Source organism: Tursiops truncatus, chromosome 19 (assembly GCF_011762595.2).
Source record: "Tursiops truncatus isolate mTurTru1 chromosome 19, mTurTru1.mat.Y, whole genome shotgun sequence".
NCBI classification, from domain to species: domain Eukaryota; kingdom Metazoa; phylum Chordata; class Mammalia; order Artiodactyla; family Delphinidae; genus Tursiops; species Tursiops truncatus.
In genome coordinates this window covers 46,031,588-46,050,834 of record NC_047052.1, presented here as the reverse complement: position 1 = coordinate 46,050,834, position 19,247 = coordinate 46,031,588, and the positions used below count along the sequence as shown (strand labels likewise).

The following is a 19,247-nucleotide window of genomic DNA, read 5'->3' as shown; positions in this document are numbered from 1 at the left end:
AGAGACCCCACCAAAGCCAGGGTCTTGAATACAGGACCCACCTCAAGTGAAAGATCAGGATTTATAGGGACACACTCTCAGACAGGGGACACCTCTCAGGATTAAGTCTAAACCACAAAGCCACCCCACAGGACTGACTTCACGGGGTGGAGGGCAGAGAATTATTCCTGAGGATAAAGGGATATACCTCCAGAACTGACTGAGATCTCAGGGCTGATGGGCAGGATATCAGGGACTCCCAGGGACCAGAGTATCTTGGTCAGAGTCCAACAGGAGACAGAAGCCACACAGTAGCTTAAATAGGGAAAGTTTAATAGAATTCTTTGCTTGTAATAGGGATTGACTACTAAGGGATAAAAAGAACGCCGACGAACACAGGAAGAGCAGATGTAGGGAGCAGCCCCTGCCCCCAAAGGTTACAGCAGAGCACCTAAGGAAGGGAGGAATTGGGAAGACGGCCCCCACTCCAAGGCTGAGAGTCAGATCTCATTGGAGGGTGGCAGAGAGGTTGTGCAGGCTGAGCTGGAAGGTGGGAAAACCCCCACTGGGGTGCTGGCAAAACTCACTGGGAAGCCACCTGCTGGGGTGCCTGAGTGACTCGCTGGGAAACCAGCTGGGGCCAGTGAACCTCACCGAGTGGGTGTCCACCAGGCTGCTGGCCCTGCTTGCCACCAGGAGCCTGGAGAGCAAAGCCCACTGGAAGCAGAGCAGCCCCTTCCTCCTGCCGTGACCCTCCAGCACCTTCTGCTGACAAAACCTAACTTTATTGGTGGATTTGGAGCTAAGGGGCAGTCAACTGAAAACTGGCACAGGGGGAGAGAGAAGGGAGTTTTAAGGCTGGGGTCTTGGGCACAGGGGTTCCAAAAGCTGGGTTCACAGATTCAGTGGCCCTAGGAACAGTCTTGGACAAAGAGACCCTCGGAGGTAAGGCCTGAGAAATGAGATCCCCAAGGCCAGGGTCTTAGGCACAGCAACCCCAAGGAGATAGAATCTTGCACAGAGGGATTGCCAGGCTATGAGACTCAGATACAAGGACCCCAGGGTCAGGGTCTCAAATGGTGGGACCTCTGGGGTTAGTTTCTCACCAGAAAGTTCCTGAAGTACCTTGGTCTTGGGCACAGAGACCTCCAGGACCTGGGTCTCAGGTGTGGTGGCCCTCAGGAGGCTGGGAGCTCAGGTGTGGGGGAACCCAGGCCCGAGGTCTTGGACACAGAGAACCCTGGGCTGTGGATGTCCTCATGGATGCCCACAGGGCTAGCATCACAGACACAGGGACTCCTGTGTCTCTGGTCTCAGACCTCGGTCCTCTGGGGCTGAGATCTCAAGCAAGGGGACCCCAGAGCCTGGGTTTCAGATGTAGGGACCCTAGGACCTGTGTCTTGGCTGCAAGGACCTCGGGGCCTGGGTCTCAGACAACAAACAGCAGGGCCTGGGTCTCAGATGTGGGGACCTTTGACAGGGTCTTGGACACAGAGTTTCAGACGTGGAGGGGTACCCAGGGCCTGGTCTCAGAAATGGCAGACCGTAGGGCCTGCATCTCAGATGGGAGGAACCTGGAATCTGGTCTCACCCCCAGTTGCCCTTAGAGCCAGTATCCCTCGCACAGATTGGGGCAGATGCTGGGAAGTAGCTGGCCGTATGCTTGGCAGCCCCTCAAGGTCCTGTCTCCTCTGCCCCCAGACCCGTGCCATGGTGTGACGTGTCAGCCACAGGAGACATGCCAGGAGAAGAATGGCCAGGGTGTGTGTGTGCCCAACTACGAGGCCACGTGTTGGCTGTGGGGCGACCCACACTACCACTCTTTCGATGGCTGGAACTTTGACTTCCAGGGTACTTGTAGCTATGTGCTGGCATCAACCAGCTGCCCAGGGAGCAGCGCCCAGGGCCTGACATCCTTCACTGTCACCACCAAGAATGAGAACCGGGGCAACCCCTCTGTGTCCTACGTGAGGCTGGTCACCGTGACCATCCTCAACACCACCATCTCCATCCACAAAGGCGAGATCGGCAAAGTCCGGGTAAGGATGGCCCCTGAGCCCCCAGGTAGGGTGGGAAGGGTCCTGCCAGCCACAGTTAGGAGCTCAGTGCTCTCTCTCTTCACTTAGGCCTGAAACAAAATGGCAGCAAGAGCAATAATAATTACAACAAAAACATCACCCCTCTATTGGGAATTAAATGAGTCTAGCCCTTTGTTAAGGGCTTTAATGTAGGACTTAAATTTTGCCTTTTTAGAATTTGCCTTTTTAGAGATCTGGGTTTGAATCCAGGCTCTCCTTATGAGCTGTGTGATGTTGGGCAAATGACTTGACTTGGTGGGCCTCAGTTTCCTCATCTGTGAAATGGGGATCATAGCAGGCCCTGCCCCACAGTGAGGTGATGCATGTAAAGTGCTCAGCTGTGGGTCTGACCCAGGTAAGCACCCTTGACTGTTTGTGAGGGAACAAATGAGAGGCCCAGAGCCTCCGACATGAAGAGAAATTGAGAGAGATGGAGAGAGAGAGAGATGGACTGCCCAGAATAATGGAGATGCAGATTAATGTCAGCTCACAGGGAGAGAATGAGGTACGGAACAGAGCAGGCCCTCAATAAACGATGGTGAGTGAGTGGAAGAAATGCCCAGACACACAGAGATGCACAGGAGATGATGAGAGGGGGGGGGACTAGGTGAATGAGACCCAGAGAGATGGACCTAGAGAGAGAATGTCACACACACACACACACACACACACACACACACAGATGCAGAGAGAGATAGTGCACAAGTGAGAGAGACACAGAGAAGGGAGGGGGCCCAGAGAGAGAGACAAATGAGAGAAACTCATAGAGAATCCGGAGAGAGAGAGAGAGGTCTAGATGTAGAAAGAGGGAGAGAAACAGAGAGAGAGAGAGAGAGAGAGATGAGGGAGGGAGACAAAGATCAAAAGAGAAACCCAGGGCTTCCCTGGTGGCGCAGTGGTTGAGAGTCCGCCTGCCGATGCAGGGGACATGGGTTCGTGCCCTGGTCCAGGAAGACCTCACATGCCGCGGAGTGGCTGGGCCCGTGAGCCATGGCCGCTGAGCCTGCGTGTCCGGAGCCTGTGCTCCACAATGGGAGAGGCCACAACAGTGAGAGGCCCACATACCGCAAAAAAAAAAAAGAGAAACCCAGAAAAAGCAACAGAGTGGGCTTTCATTCTCCAGGGCCTGGACTAGAGCAGATGTCCATAATGTTTGTCAAATGACTATATGACCAGCAGTCACGGGGAAGGCCTTGGCAGCTCCCAGCCACGGCAGGACGAGCAAGGGAGGCAGGGGGCCAGAGCCGGGTCTCGGCATCTCCAGTGACCTATGTTTGCCTCCCTTCCCCCTCTTCCCCCAGGTGAACGGCGTGCTGACGGCATTGCCTGTCTCTGTGGCCGGTGGGCAGCTTTCAGTCACCCAGGGCGTATCGAGAGCAGTGCTGGCCACCGACTTCGGGCTGCGGGTCAGCTATGACTGGGATTGGCGAGTGGAGGTGACGCTGCCCAGTAGCTATCACGGTGTGGTGTGTGGGCTCTGTGGGAACATGGACCATAACCCCAGCAACGACCAAGCCTTCCCTAACGGCACGCTGGCTCCCTCCATACCCGTCTGGGGCGGCAGCTGGCGGGTTCCAGGCTGGGACCCACTGTGCTGGGATGAATGTCAGGGGTCCTGCCCAACATGTGCCGAGGACCGACTGGAGGAGTACAGGGGCCCTGGCTTCTGTGGACCCCTGGCCCCTGGCTCCGGAGGCCCCTTCGCTGCCTGCCATGCCCACGTGGCCCCTGATAGCTTCTTCAAGGGCTGCGTTCTGGATGTCTGCCTGGGCGGTGGGGCCCAGGACATACTTTGCCAGGCTCTGGCTGCCTATGCCGCTGCCTGCCAGGCTGCTGGGATTGTCATTAAGGACTGGAGGACACAGGCCGGCTGCGGTGAGTGCTGGGGGACAGAGCAGAAGCTGGGGGCAGGGGTCCTGTCTCTTTGGGGCTGGTTTGGTTTCACTCCAGTCCTTCTGGGTCTGTTTGTTTGGTTTTTTTCTCTCTGTCTCTCTGTTTTTGTTATTGTCTCTCAGTCTCTTGGTGCTTGTCTCTGTGTCTCCCTTTGATTGTCTCTCATCCTCTCTCTCCCTGTCTCTGTGTCTTTCGTTGTCTCCTGCTCTGTCTCTCGTGGTCTCTGTCTGTCTCCTCCTACCCTATCCTCAGACCCCACCTCCTGACACCATTCTCTCCCTTTCTTTCCCTCCCACTCCTTCATCCACCCACAGAGCTCTCCTGCCCAGAAAACAGCCACTACGAGCTCTGTGGCCCCCCCTGCCCAGCCAGCTGCCCGTCTCCTGCACCCCCCACCGCCTCTGCCCCATGTGGGGGCCCCTGCACCGAGGGCTGCCAGTGTGACTCAGGCTTCGTGTTGAGCACCGACCGCTGCGTTCCCCTGGATGGTGGCTGCGGCTGCTGGGCCAACGGCACCTACCACGAGGCAGGCAGCGAGTTTTGGGCTGATGCCACCTGCTCCCAGCGGTGCCACTGCGGGCCTGGCGGTGGCTCACTGGTCTGCAAGCCTGCCAGCTGCGGGCTAGGTGAAGAGTGTGCCCTACTGCCCTCAGGCCAGCATGGCTGCCGCCCTATCAGCACAGCTGAGTGTCAGGCCTGGGGTGACCCCCATTACATCACCCTGGATCGGCACCACTTCAACTTCCAAGGCGCCTGCGAGTACCTGCTGAGTATGCCCTGCCACAGACTACCCCCGGGGGTAGAGAACTTCACGGTCACTGTAGACAATGAGCACCGGGGCAGCCAGGCCATCAGTTACACCCGCACTGTCACCCTGCACATCTACGGCCACAGCTTCACCCTCAGTGCCCGCCGGCCCCGACAGCTGCAGGTGAGGGGTCAGTGGGCCAGGCAAGAGCATGTACCAGCCCTGCAGTTGCCTGGGACAGTTAGGGGTCTGCCACTACTCTGATTGCCTTTCACAGGTTAACAGGGCAGATGGAGGGATCGAGAGAGAGTATAGGCCTTGGAGCTGGATGGCTTGGAGTAGTGGCTTCCCCATCTTGAGCCTTAGTTTATTCCTCTGTAAAATGGGTCTAAGAACAGTACCTGCTTCAGAGGGTAGTGTGAGGAGCCAGTGACATCGTGCCTATAGTCGCTTATTATTAGTACTACTATTATAATTACAAGGGGGGAGGTCACGTGCACAGGGACCCCACCCGCCACCCCTCCCCCACCCCCCACCCCACCCCCCGCCACTAGATAGTGGAGTCGGGATTCGAACCTGTGCCTGCGACATTCACCACCCCCACTCCCACCCCGACCCTGTAGGTGGACGGCACGCTGGTGGCGCTGCCCTTCCAGCTGGACTCGCGCCTGCGCGCACACCTGAGCGGCGCCGACGTGGTGGTGACCACGGCCACGGCGATCTCGCTGGCTTTCGACGGAGACAACAACGTGCGCCTGCGCGTGCCGGCGGCGTACGCGGGCACCCTTTGTGGCCTCTGCGGGAACTACAACCAGAACCCCAACGACGACCTGAATGCGGTGGGCGGGAACCCGGACGGCTGGCAAGTGGGCGGCGCCGAGGGCTGCGGGGAGTGCGTGCCCGGGCCGTGCCCGCAGCCCTGCACGCCGGAGCAGCAGGAGCCCTTCGGCGGTCCCGACGCCTGCGGCGTGATCTCTGCCCCCGACGGCCCGCTGGCTCCTTGCCACAGCCACGTACCGCCCACGCAGTACTTCCAGGCCTGCTTGCTGGACGCCTGCCAGGCTCAGGGCCATCCGGGAGGCCTCTGCCCTGCCGTGGCCACCTATGTGGTAGCCTGCCAGGCCGCTGGGGCCCAGCTTGGCGAGTGGAGGCGGCCGGACTTCTGTCGTGAGTACTGATCCATGCATGGGCGGTATAGCAGGGGGCTCCCCTCCTCCCCCCTTCCCAGGGCTCTAAGACAAGAGCCTTCTCCTCGGTGGGGCTTAGGCACCACCCTGCCTCCCCTGAGCCCAGATATCTCCTGTGAAAGAAACACCTTGGCGTTCACACACTGAAATATACCAGGTCACATTCTGCAGTGGTAGAGACTCAGATACACGTGGTTGGAAACCCTGCATCCAGTACCCTCTCAGGATTCATGCGCTTAGATAGACTGGGGTGGCTGACCCTGTCCAAGCTCCACAGCTAGATAACACCTGGTCAGGTAGATTCTCTCAGCTACCCCTGGTCAGAGAGACCTAGAGAGTTACACCTGGTCAGATGCCCCTAGACGGTTTTAAACAGGGAAATACACAGGGTCGGATAGAACTGGTCCCCTAACCTCAGACAGAGACTCCTCTGGCTAGAGACACTTGATCACATTTACCCTGAGACACACTTAGGCAGATATACCCACGTAGAATCAGGACCCTGACATAGCCCCAGGCAGATACATACAGATTCAGGTCAGATAGTCCTGGGCAGTTCCCCTCAGACAGATCTCCTGGTCAGATTTATCCTGTCAGCTTCACCCAATCCACATACATGTGGTCAGAGTCACACACTGACAGACCCTGTCGTCGAGACCGTGAGAGGCTCCAGGTCAGACACTGACAGTCAAGCGTACTCGTGTGGATTTGTACCCCAAGGTACATCCGGCCAGATTCACACCCTGAGATACAGTTGGTTCCTGCATATCTTGGTCAGATATATGGGGTTGGATTCACCCAGTCAAATCGACTTGATCTTTAGAAACACTTGATCCGGTTGACACACTACCTGGGCAGAGAGACCCCAGGTCCCCACACTGAATCCCCCCGTTAGATGTAGTGGATCAGACACCCCGCTCAGATCCCCGGACAGATTCACTCACGAAATGTACTCAGGCAGAACATACAGATTCACCTGGGCAGGTTCTCCCGCTCTGTGCCTCCCCTGTGTTCCTCCCTCGTGCCTGCCTGGCTCATTCCCCTCTTGTCCCCACAGCCCTCCAGTGCCCGGCCCACAGTCACTACAAGCTCTGTGGTGACTCCTGCCCTGTGAGCTGCCCTAGCCTCTCAGCGCCCGAGGGCTGCGAATCCACCTGCCGGGAGGGCTGTTTCTGCGACGCTGGCTTTGTGCTTAGTGGAGACACCTGCGTGCCTGTGGGCCAGTGCGGCTGCCTCCACGAGGGCCGCTACTACCCGCTGGGCAAGGACTTCTACCCGGGTCCTGAGTGTGAGCGGCGCTGCGAGTGTGGGCCGGGCGGCCAGGTCAGCTGCCAGGAGGGCGCGGCCTGCGGGCCCTACGAGGAGTGCCGGTTACAGGATGGCGTCCAGGCCTGTCGCCCTACAGGCTGTGGCCGCTGCCTGGCCAGCGGGGGCGTCCACTACATTACCCTCGACGGCCGTGCCTATGACCTGCATGGCTCCTGCTCCTATATCTTGGCCCAGGTCTGCCACCCACAGCCTGGGGACGAGGACTTTACCATTGTGCTTGAGAATAATGCGGCTGGAGACCCCCAGCGTCTGGTGGTTACTGTGGCTGGCCAGGTGGTGGGCCTGGCTCGAGGGCCACAGGTAAGTGGACGTGGCCTTGCCCTGGGGATCTGAGGGCAACCTGGTCCCACCTTGGAGGCTCTGAGGGGGACAGGGCCCACCCTGGGGGTTTTGAGCGAGATATGACCCTGCCCCACGGGGGACTGAACGAGACACAGCCCTGCCCTGGGGTCTCTGAAGGGGACACGACCCTACCCTGGGAAGTCTGGGGGGGACATGGCCCCACCCCAGTGTGACTGAGAGAGAGACAGCTGCATCCTGGGAGTCTGAGGGAACTGCCTTACCTGTGCTTCTGTGAGCCCTGACGCATCTGACCCTCCATCCAGGTCACTGTGGATGGCGAGGCTGTAGCCCTGCCTGTGGCTGTGGGCCACGTGCGGGTGACCGCCGAGGGCCGGAACATGATTCTGCAGACCACCAAGGAGCTGCGTCTTCTCTTTGACGGCGATGCCTACATCCTCATATCCATCCCTAGCCCCTTCCGTGACCGGCTTTGTGGCCTCTGTGGGAACTTCAACGGCAACTGGAATGATGACTTTGTCCTGCCCAGTGGCGCCATGGCCCCCAGCGTGGATGCCTTTGGAGCCGCATGGCGGGCACCCGGCTCCTCCCAGGGCTGTGGCGAGGGCTGTGGGCCCCAGGGCTGCCCCCTGTGCTCAGCAGAGGAGACGGCGCCCTATGAGAGCCTTGAGGCCTGCGGGCGGCTCAAGGATGCCAAGGGCCCCTTCTCGGCCTGCCATGCAGCTCTGAGCCCCTCTGAGTACTTCCGCCAGTGCGTGTATGACCTCTGTGCCCAGAAGGGCAACAGTGCCGCCCTCTGCCGCAGCCTGTCAGCCTACACAGCGGCCTGCCAGGCAGCTGGCGTGGCCGTGAAGCCCTGGAGGACAGACAGCTTCTGCCGTGAGTGTCCATGGGCCCCTGGGAGGACTTCAGCCCAGGCTCGGGGGTACCCTCTGGCCTGCTCCCTGTCCTGTGTGCATCTCAGGAGCAGTCCCCAGCTCCTCCCCCAGCACACCCTGCTGGCTTCCCTCCTGCCTGGCTGACCGGCCCTTCTCAGACTCCTTTCAGGGGCCTGCTCTCCTGAGACCTCAGATGCAGTTCTTCTCAAGGCCCATCCGGAACCTTTTTTGTGGTGACCTTGGAGGGTGGGTCGGGCAGGTCAGAAGCTCACACAATAAAGCCTGAGTCTGTGGCTCACCCAGTTCCTCCAGGATGGGACCGTAGCCCCTCAGATCCTTTAAGACAAGGCTGCAGCTCCCTCAGACGCCCAGCCCAAGACTGTACCTCTTAGATACCCCCAGTTAGGGCTTATCTGTTTCCTTCAAACCCCCAGGACAGGGCCATGTCTCCTTGGACTCTCCTGGACAAGGCAGTGGCCACTCATGCCCCCAGGGCAGGGCTGTGTCTCCTTCATTCTCCTCAGGGTAGGACCTACATCCAGGCCCATACCTACCCTTATAGCCTTAGATTTGTCCTCGGTGCTGGCAGTAGACACTGCCTGTCTCCATGTCTGACCTCTCTCCTGACTGCCAGCCTCATGGGTCCAGTGACCTCCTGGACACTTTGCACTTGGTGTCCTCAGGGTCCCTCACACACCTCCTGTGTTCCTGTATGACATCAGCATTTCACCCCAAACCTGGTCCTCCTATTCCTGATCCTGGTCCTCATCGCGGGGCAGCCACACCATCCACCAGTTGCTTAGCCAGAGCCCAGGCCCTCACTCTGGTTGCTTCCCCTGGGTCCTCACAGCCCCCATCCTGGCCCTGACCCCTCTGCCTGTGCTTGCCGCATCCTGGCCCTGACCTTCTGTCTGTATTTCCCCAATGCAGCCCTGATCACACTGGGCCATCGCTATCTGTCCCACTGACAGATAGAGCAGGGCCTGGAGCTGTCTTCATTGCCATGTCCCCAGCACCGGCAGCCCAGAGCTGGGTGTGCAGTAGGCCCCATTCATTATTCAGTGGCCGTGTGTAGGCATGACCCCACCCTGCCTTCTCTCTCCGCAGCGCTCCAGTGCCCTGCCCACAGCCACTACTCCATCTGCACGCGCTCCTGCCAGGGCTCCTGTGCGGCTCTCTCTGGCCTCACGGGCTGCACCACCCGCTGCTTTGAGGGCTGCGAGTGTGACGACCGCTTCCTGCTGTCCCAGGGTGTCTGCATCCCTGTCCAAGACTGCGGCTGCACCCATGACGGCCGATACTTGCCAGTAAGCAGGAGCTTGAGATGGGCAGGGAGGGTGGAGGGGCTTGAGGGGGACTCAGAGTTTCTGTGCTGACCCCCTCGAGGATGGGGACAGAGAGGCTGCCACCACTTCCCTGCTGTGTGACTCAATGTTAGTAACGTCCCTGTGTTAGTTTCCTGTGGCTGCTGTGACGAATGACCGCAACTCGGTGCCTTAAAACAAGAGAAATTTATTCTCTCACAGTTCTGGAGACCAGAAGACAGAAATCAGGATAACTGGGGCAAGATGTCGGCAGGGCGGCACTCCCTCCAGAGGCTGTAGGGGAAGAGCTGTTCCTTGCCTCTCCCAGCGTTTGGTGGCTGCAGGCATTCCTTGGCTTATGGCCATGTCACTCCAATTTCTGCTTCCATGTCGCATTTCCCCTCCTCTTCTGCATGTGTCATAAAATTTCCCTCTGGCTCCTCCTTATAAGGATACACTTGATTGTGTTTAAGGCCCACCCAGGATAATTTCAGCATCTCAAAAATTCTTAATCACAACTGCAAACCCCCTTTTTCCATGTGAGGTAACATTTACTGGGTCTAGGAGCTGATGTCTTTGGGGTGGCCATTATCGGACCTACTACAGTCTCCTTCCTGAGCCTCATTTTCTCCATCTGTAAAATGGGGTTAGTCATCATCCTTGCACCATAGGTGTCTGAGGAATCGGGGGTGATTGTGCTTGAAAGGCACCCACTGAGCACTGGGCCTCACCCTCCATGTTCATCACACTCAGTAAAAATAATAGTAATTTATAGCAGAGCACAGCTACAGTCATTTAATAATGGAAGCGAAAGTTAATAGTTGATTTACTTTTGTGATTGATATTTTTTGAGTCCTTACTATGCACCAAGTTTGTTATAGACGTCATTTGATAGTAACAGCGATTCTACGAGTCACGTACTATTGTTATTTTCCCCATTTTATGGATGACAGAGAGAAGTCAGCCCAAGGCTACCTGTTAGCAAGTGGGGAGTCTGGGATGCACACCCCAGCAGCCTGGGCTCACCTTCTGAACTACTAGGCTGTCCTGCTTCTTCAAAAGCATATTTATCAAATAAAGGAAAGATGGATTACCACATCCCTTCCCTGTTCCTCCCAGTTTTATTAACGGCAGAAAGGTAGGCTAGAGTGTCTAGAAGTGCAGGACTTCTGCGGAAGAAGATGCCAAACTACTCCTACTCCTTCCTTCAGGCCTCACCGCCTACAGGAAGCCCTCTCTGATCCCCTAGGTGGGGTTAGGCTCCTCCTCTGGACCCCCACAGACCCCTGTGCTTCCCCATGCCAGCCTTGACCACTCTGCCCGTGCTAGGTTTCTTGGATTTGTAGGTCTGATATTCAGGGGAGAGGTCTGGGCTGGAGACATAAATCTGGGAGTCATCAGTATAGAGATGGTAATTTTTTTTTAATTAAATGTATTCATTTTGTTTAAAGCTCTCAAACTTTTATTTTTAAATAATTCAAATTTAAGAAAAATTACAAGAATAGTACAAAGAACTCCTGCCTACCCTTTACTCAGGTACTTCGAATGTTGACCTTTTTTGCCACTTTATCATCCCCCCTCTCTCTCTCTCTCTCCATATATATATATATATATATATATATGTTTGTATGCATACACACATACTGCTTTTTCTGCACCATTTGAGAGTATGATGCAGACATAGTACCCCTTTACCCCTAAATACTTTTGCAAGGATTTCTTAAGAATAAAAAAACTCATTTGATCTGACCACAATACAATTCAAAGTCAGAAAATTAATGCTGACTTGATACTGTTATCTAACGTAAAGGTTTTATTTGAATTTCACCTGTTGTCTCAATAATGGTCTCTATAACAATTACCCACACCCGACCCACACCCTGGGCCAGGGTGCAGCTGAGGATCAGACACTGCTTTTAGTCTTCATGAGATTTGGTGAGATCACCAGGTAGTAAATGGTAGATAGAGAAAGAATAGATCTGAGGACTAAGCCCTGGGCAGGATAGTGTTCAGGATTTGGGAGATGAGGAGGAACTTGAAAATGCAGTGAAGAAAGAACAGCCGGTCAGACAGGAGAAAACCAGGAGAAAGTCCATTTCCTGGAATTGGGTTTCCAGAGCCCTCTGTTCTAGGCTGGGGGTGCCAGGACTCTGGAATATCTCCAGTGCCCACTCCTACCTGTATCAGTTAGCTTTTGCTGGGTTGCAAACCACCCCCAAGACACAGTGGCTTAAAACAACGGTTTGTTTAGTTCACAATTCTGCAGCTCTGCAGTTTGGGCTGGGATCAGCAGGGCAGTTCTTCTGCCACCCCTGGGCTCACTCATACATCTGTGGTCCCCCAGTGGGTCAGCTGAGGGCTGGCTGTCTCTCTTCCACGGGGTCTCTCATACTCAGGCAGGCTAGCCTGTGGTGTCTGGGAAGGGTTCCGAGAAAGAGAGAAGAAATCTGTAAGGTCTCTTGAGGTCCAGGCTTGAACCTGGCACAGCGTTGCTTCTGCTGCATTGTAATAACCAAGGCATAGTCTTAAGGCCAGCCCAGATTCGTGAGGAAGGGGAAACTCCATTTCTTAATGAGAGCTACTGCAAAGTCACTCTGCATGGGCCCAGAGGGTTGACGGGTTGTGTCTGTTTTTTCAGTCCACCGCACCACTGTAACCTGGCCCCTTTCTGTGCACAGGCGAACTCCTCCCTGCTGACCTCAGACTGCAGCGAGCGCTGTTCCTGCTCCTCGAGCACCGGCCAGACGTGCCAAGCGGCCAGCTGTCCGCCAGGCCGCGTATGCGAGGTCCAGGCTGGGGTCCGGGACTGCTGGGTCTCCCGTGGCCTCTGTTCCCTCTCTGTGGATGCCAACCTCACCACCTTCGATGGGGCCCGCAGTGCCGTCAGCTCCCCTGGCATCTATGAGCTCTCTTTCTGCTGCCCAGGACTACAGGAGACCGTCCCGTGGTACCGTGTGGTTGCTGATGTCTGGCCCTGCGATAGCAAAGCTGCAGTTCTGGGCCACGTTCACATCTTCTTCCAGGATGGACTGGTGACTGTGACCCGAAAGAAGGGCGTGTGGGTAAGCCTGGACACAGGGGGCATGTCTCCCCTGAGCTTTGTTCTTCCTGTTGCAGTGTCCCTACATTCCTGGCAGCCCATCTGCCTTGCTGTCTGTTTTCTTTACAGATCTCTGCAGTTTGTTTCTCGGGATTTCTATTTGTGTCAGTACTTCAAACTTAGTCCCTCTATTCTGGCTGAGCTCTTGAAGAGCAAAAGCACATTCAAGTAACTTACTAGTTTTGATTTTAGTGTTAACCAAGACTCTGTTGGTTGCAAGTGACAGAAAACCAAATTCAGAGTGCCTTGAGTAAAAATGAATTGATTGGCCCACATAACTAGAAAATCCAGGGGCAGGGCCTCAGGAGTGGCTGGATCCAGGTGCCTGGCAGTGTCATCGGAATTTGTACCTCTGTGTTTTAGACTTGCTGTCCCCCAAATCAGCTTCATTCTCTGTGACTCCCCACAACATACTCATGAGACAGGGACTATTATTATCCCCATTTTACACAGAGGGGAAACTAGGGCCCCGGAAGGTGACATCATTTACCCAAGTCACTCAGAGAGTACCCGGGAGATCCAGGCTTTGAACCCACCGGCACCCAGGCTCTGAACCACTTCGATGGGAATGGAGTGTGGTGGTGACTGTGTGGATATAAGGGACCAAGATGGACTCCAGGTGCAGTGCTCAGTGGGAACACCCTTTGGACTCTATCAATCCCAGGCCACTCGACCCTTCCCTCAGCCGTCTTTCAGCTTGCTCTTAGGGCCCCCTCAGGCCTGTCATTGTTTGCCTCATGAGTCCATTCCAGCCCCAGTGGGTTCTCCCTTCTGCCCCTTGACTTCTGTTGACTTACCACTGCCTTGCATTTACCAAACCCCACAGTTCTCACCACCCCAATTCCAAATTTCTAGAGAGAGAATCTGGCCGAACTGAGGGCTGATGCTGACTCAGTCTAATCACCCGTGGCCCAAGTAATAGAGCCTAAGACCCACACACAGATGTCAGGCTGCCCTAAAGTTCCCATGTCTCTGTTCCCATGACCTGTTCATTGATTGCAGAGACATCCACTGGTGTCCTCTGGGTCTCGTGGGGCGATAAAGCCAATGCTCCCCACACTCCTCCCCCAATGAATGGTCTGTCTGCATCCCTCCACCAAGGCATCGAGCTGGTCCAAGACTCAGCCCTGCTGAAAGCAGGGAAGCTTGAGTTCTCTTGTTAGTGTAATCTGGACCAGTCCCTCTTTTTCTCTGGCCTCTGCTTGATCCATAATTCAGGTGAACAGACCCCTGCTCTTGACCTTCCCTTGCTCCTCTATCAAGAAACGATTCTCTACACAGCAGATGTTCTAGAAATGTGAATCAGATCAGGGCATTCTGTGCTTAAAACTCTACAGTGACTCCCCAGAACAACATTCCAAACTCAAGCCACCTCCCTGCCATGGCCTTGTGTGATCGGACTGCTGCCAGCCTCACCAACCTCATTTCCTACAGCTCCTTCCCTCATTGGCTGTGCGGATAATAGGCCAAGCTGGCCTTTATCCTATTCATACAGCAGAGCAAGCTTGTTCCCACCTCGGGGCCTTTGCATTCGCCATTCCCACTGCTGCAATGCAGATTTTCTAAGAGTTGGCTCCTTCTCATCCTTCAGACCTCAGTTCTGGCATTGCTTCTACCGAGAGGCCTTTCCCAACTACCTATGGAAGCTCTGACTCCATCCCAGTCTCAGTGCTGTTACTCTGTTTTACTTCCTTCAAGTGCTTATCACTATCTGAGGTTATCCGTTACTTCTTTGTGTTTGTTGCCTTTCTCCATTACCAGAATACAATCCTCAGATGGGCAGGGATCCTGTTCATCTTGATCATCACTTTGTCACCAGTACCCAGATCAGGGCCTGGCACCAAGAGGTTACCCAGGAAAAGTTTGGTTTTGTGAATACATTCATCCCTGTTCCCTCCACACCAGGCCATGTGCTGGGCAACACAGATAACTCAGACCCAGTTCTTATATCGTCGAAGCTTGCAGCCAGGTGAAACTTTCCATCCATCTCTCCAACTATCCTTCACTGCATCCATCCCTCCTTCTCTCCTCCTTCTACCTCTCTTTCCTTTTTCCCTCTCTTCCTCACCCCTCCCCTCCCTCCATTCCTTCCTTCCATCCATCCATTTATTCACCCACCCATCCATCCATCTTTTCAGACCTATCTACCTATCTTTCCAGTCTATCTACCCACCTCTCCAATCATCTGGCAGAGGAAGAGTCACATGAAAAAGCATTTAGAAAAAAAGAACTTTTCTTTGAAACAAGGCTTGCTAGGGAATCTAACTTCAGAAGGGTTAACTCATCGAAGAAAACAGACAACAGGACTTCCCTAGTGGCACAGTGGTTGAGAATCTGCCTGCCGATGCAGGGGACACGGGTTCAAGCCCTGGTCCGGGAAGATCCCACATGCTGCAGAGCAACTAAGCCCGTGTGCCACAACTACTGAGCCTGCGCTCTAGAGCCCGCAAGCCACACCTACTGAGCTCGTACGCCACAACTACTGAAGCCCATGCACCTAGAGCCTGTGCTCCGCAACAAGAGAAGCCACCGCGATGAGAAGCCCGCGCGCCACAATGAAGAGTAGCCCCCACTCGCCCCAACTAGAGAAAGCCCGTGTGCAGCAATGAAGACCCGATGCAGCCATAAGTAAATAAATAGATAGATAGATAGATAAATTTATTTTTTTAAAAAAACCAACAGACACAGTTATTTAAAGGGGAAAACTCACAAGGTTACCAAGGTTACTGAGTTCACAGCCAGTGATGGAGAAATATAGTCATTTTCTCACATGATCATTATACTTGCTAGGTCATTACTTGTCTTCAGACATCAGCATTGAAAAAATAAGGGATGAAGCTGCCTTGTTAGGGAACCAGTAACTTACAGGAAATGCTCAAGTGTTCTTTTCTTTTGTAAACTAGAATCAGACAGGATGATGCTGGGGTTTGACTGATTGTTTGTTTATCTATCTGGTACAAGTGCTTCCCCCCAACCCCGGCCGCCCTTGGAATGTTGTGTGCACGCCCGCTTATGCATTGATCCATCTGTTCATCCATCCGCTCCCTGTCCTTCTATCCGTCCATCCACATCTCCAGCTACCTTAGGTCTCCATCTCTCCATTTGGTGCAATCATCCAGGTCTCCATCTCTTTCAGAATCCGCATCTCTGCTTCCACTCCTTGAACTTGTTGTCTTCCTTGGGCTCTCCATCCTAGTAACACCCCAGCTCTCCTGTGGTTCCAGCTCACCTCTGTGTTTCACCCACCCTCCCCCAACCACCAGGTGAATGGTGTCCAAGTGGATCTCCCAGCTGAGGTGTTAACGTCTGTGTCTGTGAGTCGGAATCCTGATGGCTCCGTGCTAGTCCAGCAGAAGGCAGGGGTTCGGGTGCAGCTTGGCACCGATGGGCAGCTAGCTGTGGTGGTCAGCGATGACCATGCTGGGATGCTGTGTGGGGCCTGCGGAAACTTTGACACGGACCAGACCAATGATGGGCATGACTCCCAGAAGGAGACAACACTGGAAAACTGGAGAGCACAGGACTTCTCCCCATGGTGAGGAATGTAGCTTGGAAGCCAGGCTAATTGGAGCAGGGGCACCTGGGTCCTCATGGGAAAGGGGCAGTCGGGATGGGTGCTCAGTCTACAAAAAGTGCTAAGTGTCTGTCTCTTGCAGTCTGGACTGATCCGTCATCCACCGGGAATGAGGACTTCAGGACCTGAGCCCCCTGGAGGTTGCAATAATTGAGGGATGCTCTCTGTCACTGTATGTCCCTCATCCACTCTACCCCTTTGCTGAGCCACTGAGGCCAGCTGGGAAAGCATTGAATAAATATCTTAAGCTAAGCTGCATACCAATGTGCCTGTCTTCTGTCTTCTCATCCCTGACATTCCTTCCTGCACAGCAGGTGTCAGATGCCTGGGGAATCTGGCACGTGATGAATATTTGTTGGCCGGTGAGGGGATGGATGGATGGAGATAGATGGGTAGATTGGGAATAAGATGGGTGGGGAAATGGGAAAATGGAGAAATGGAGGATTAGAAAAATGGATGGATGAGAAGATGAATAATTGCAGGGAAGAAGTAGAAAATGAAAAGAAAGATCAATAGATTCTGACTTTATCATTTATAACCCTGGCACGTTAATGTCTCTGTCATTCGGTTTCCTCATGCCTTTTAGTCCACTCAGGTTGCTGTAACAAAATACCATAAAATGGGTGGCTCATAAACAACAGAAGTTTAAATTTCTCACAGTTCTGGAGGCTGGGAAGTCCGAGATCAAGGCATCAGCAGATTCGGTGTCTGGTAAGAGCCTGCTTTCTGGTTCATAGGTGGCTATCTCATGCGCCCTTGGTGGAAGGACAAGGGTATTCTCTGGGTCTCTTTTATAAAGACACTAATCTCATTCACGAAGGCTCCACCCTTACGACCTATCACTTCCCAAAGTCCCCACCTCCAAATATTATCACATTGGAGATAGGTTCCGACACATGAATTTTGAGGGGACACAAACATTCAGCCAAAAGCATCATATTTAGAGTAGAGCTAAGGATGGGACTTCCCTGGTCCAGTGGTTAAGACTCTGCACTCCCAAAGCAGCGGGCCCGGGTTCGATCCCTGGTCAGGGAACTAGATCCCCGCATGCCACAACTAAGAGCCTGCATGCTGCAACTAAAGATCCTGCATGCCACAACTAAAGATCCTGCATGCTGCAACTAAAGATCCTGCATGCCACAACTAAGACCCGGTGCAGCCAAATAAATAAATAAATGTTTAAAAAAATAATAAAGTAGTGTTAAGGATAGTACCTACCTCTCAGAGTTGGAGCAAGGATTTAATTGTTCATCCAAACTACAAGTCAAAAAACTGAAGTCTCTCTTCCCTTTGAAACCTGTCTTGTGCCCTGCCTGTAGTGGTCTTCCCCACCTCAGTGAATAGCACTACCAGTCCTCAGTCTAGCAGCCAGAAAATGGGGAATTGTTCTTCTTCCCTCCCCTTTGCCATCTATTCAGTCCATCAACAAATCTTTCTGGATGGTATCAAAACACACCTGGAATCTGTCTTTCTTATTGTGCCCACTGTCACCACCATCCTCACTCATGTCAACAGTAGCGTACCATCTGCTCTTCCCTGCCTGTAATTCATCCTCACAGCCACTAGATGACTCTTCTTTACATATAAATAGGACCACTGGCTATAAATTTACCTTGTCATAAAATCAAATTCCTTCACCTTGTCCTACAAGGCCCCTGTTAATCTCTTCTGACTCATCTATCACTGTCCTTCCTGCTAACTACGATCTGGGAACCTGATCTTTCAGGGTATTGAACATGCCAAAATTTTTCACTTCATTCCTTTGCGAAAAGCTGTCATCACATGACTAGATGCTTCTCATCCTTCAAATGTCCACTTACATGTTGCTACCTTAAAGAGGGCTTCCACAACCACCTCACTTAAAGTGATTTCCTCTGTTCCTTTCCGTCCTTAACCTGTGGGGTCTGATGCAACTCTGGGTAGTGTGCGAACTGAATTAAAGTATAGGTCAGCAGGTGGAGTCTGCAGAGAACTGGAGAATTGCTTGGTGTGGAGATACATTTGGTGTCAGAAGTGAAGTGTATGAGCACAAAAACAGTTTTCTTTTACGGCATAGGAGGTAACAGGTGCCGTTGCCTGGTAGATACGGGGATAGGAGGATACTGCAGCTCTCTTATGATTGCTTGTATGTTCTCATTCAAGTGGGAAGCAAGGTCATCAGCTAAGAGTAAGAAAGAAAGAGTAAGTTTTGAGGTCTGATGAGAAGAGAGAGCAGTAAAATAATCCTTCAGGAAAATGAGTCCAACTGCTTTGGGAAACAGTGTGTCAGTTTCTTAAAAAGGTAAACATACTCTGATCACGTGACTCAGCCATTTGACTCCTGGGACTCTTCTCAAGAAAAATGAAAGCATTTGTCCACACCCGTACTTGTAAGTGAATGGTTATAGCAGCATTAATAACCTGCACACTGGAAACATCTCGAATGCTCGACAGGCGAACAGACAAACGAAATGTGGCACAGCCATACGATGAATCCTCAGCAATGAAAAGGAACCAACTACTGATACATGCAACCATTCGGAACATGATGCTAAGTGACAAGAGCCAGACGCAGAAGGCTACATATTGTATGGTTTTCTTTGTATGAAATGGAATGATGGATCTGTTCTGAAACTGGATTGCAGTGATGGGCGCACAACTGTATACATTTACTAAAATGTGCGGACCTAGATACACTTAAAATAGGTGGATTTTATGGTATGTAAGTTATGCCTTAATCAGGCATTTTAAAATGAGCACATTTCCCATACTATTAAGAAAAAAAAAGGAAACGAGAGAATGAATTAATTAGGGACATGTGATAGGATGGCTGGGCCGCATTAGGGCCCACCTGGGTTTGCGGTCGTGAATCCGAAGTGAGACCCACTCTGGCAGTGG

At 53.4% G+C, this 19,247-nt stretch overlaps 1 protein-coding gene across 3 annotated transcripts in view; it reads left to right on the top strand.

Moving 5' to 3' along the window:
* Positions 1-16,628, top strand: part of FCGBP (Fc gamma binding protein) — an 83,557-nt gene extending 66,929 nt beyond the window's left edge. For all 3 annotated transcript variants that reach the window (XM_033845232.2, XM_073795865.1, XM_073795866.1), the window contains 10 exons: positions 1,681-2,018; positions 3,359-3,932; positions 4,265-4,881; positions 5,322-5,865; positions 6,943-7,514; positions 7,820-8,393; positions 9,500-9,699; positions 12,375-12,758; positions 16,060-16,331; positions 16,453-16,628. In XM_033845232.2, coding sequence (XP_033701123.1) covers positions 1,681-2,018; positions 3,359-3,932; positions 4,265-4,881; positions 5,322-5,865; positions 6,943-7,514; positions 7,820-8,393; positions 9,500-9,699; positions 12,375-12,758; positions 16,060-16,331; positions 16,453-16,462 — 4,085 coding nt within the window. In that variant the 3' untranslated portion in view covers positions 16,463-16,628. The remainder of the gene's footprint in view (positions 1-1,680; positions 2,019-3,358; positions 3,933-4,264; positions 4,882-5,321; positions 5,866-6,942; positions 7,515-7,819; positions 8,394-9,499; positions 9,700-12,374; positions 12,759-16,059; positions 16,332-16,452) is intronic.
* Positions 16,629-19,247: the final 2,619 nt, after the last annotated feature.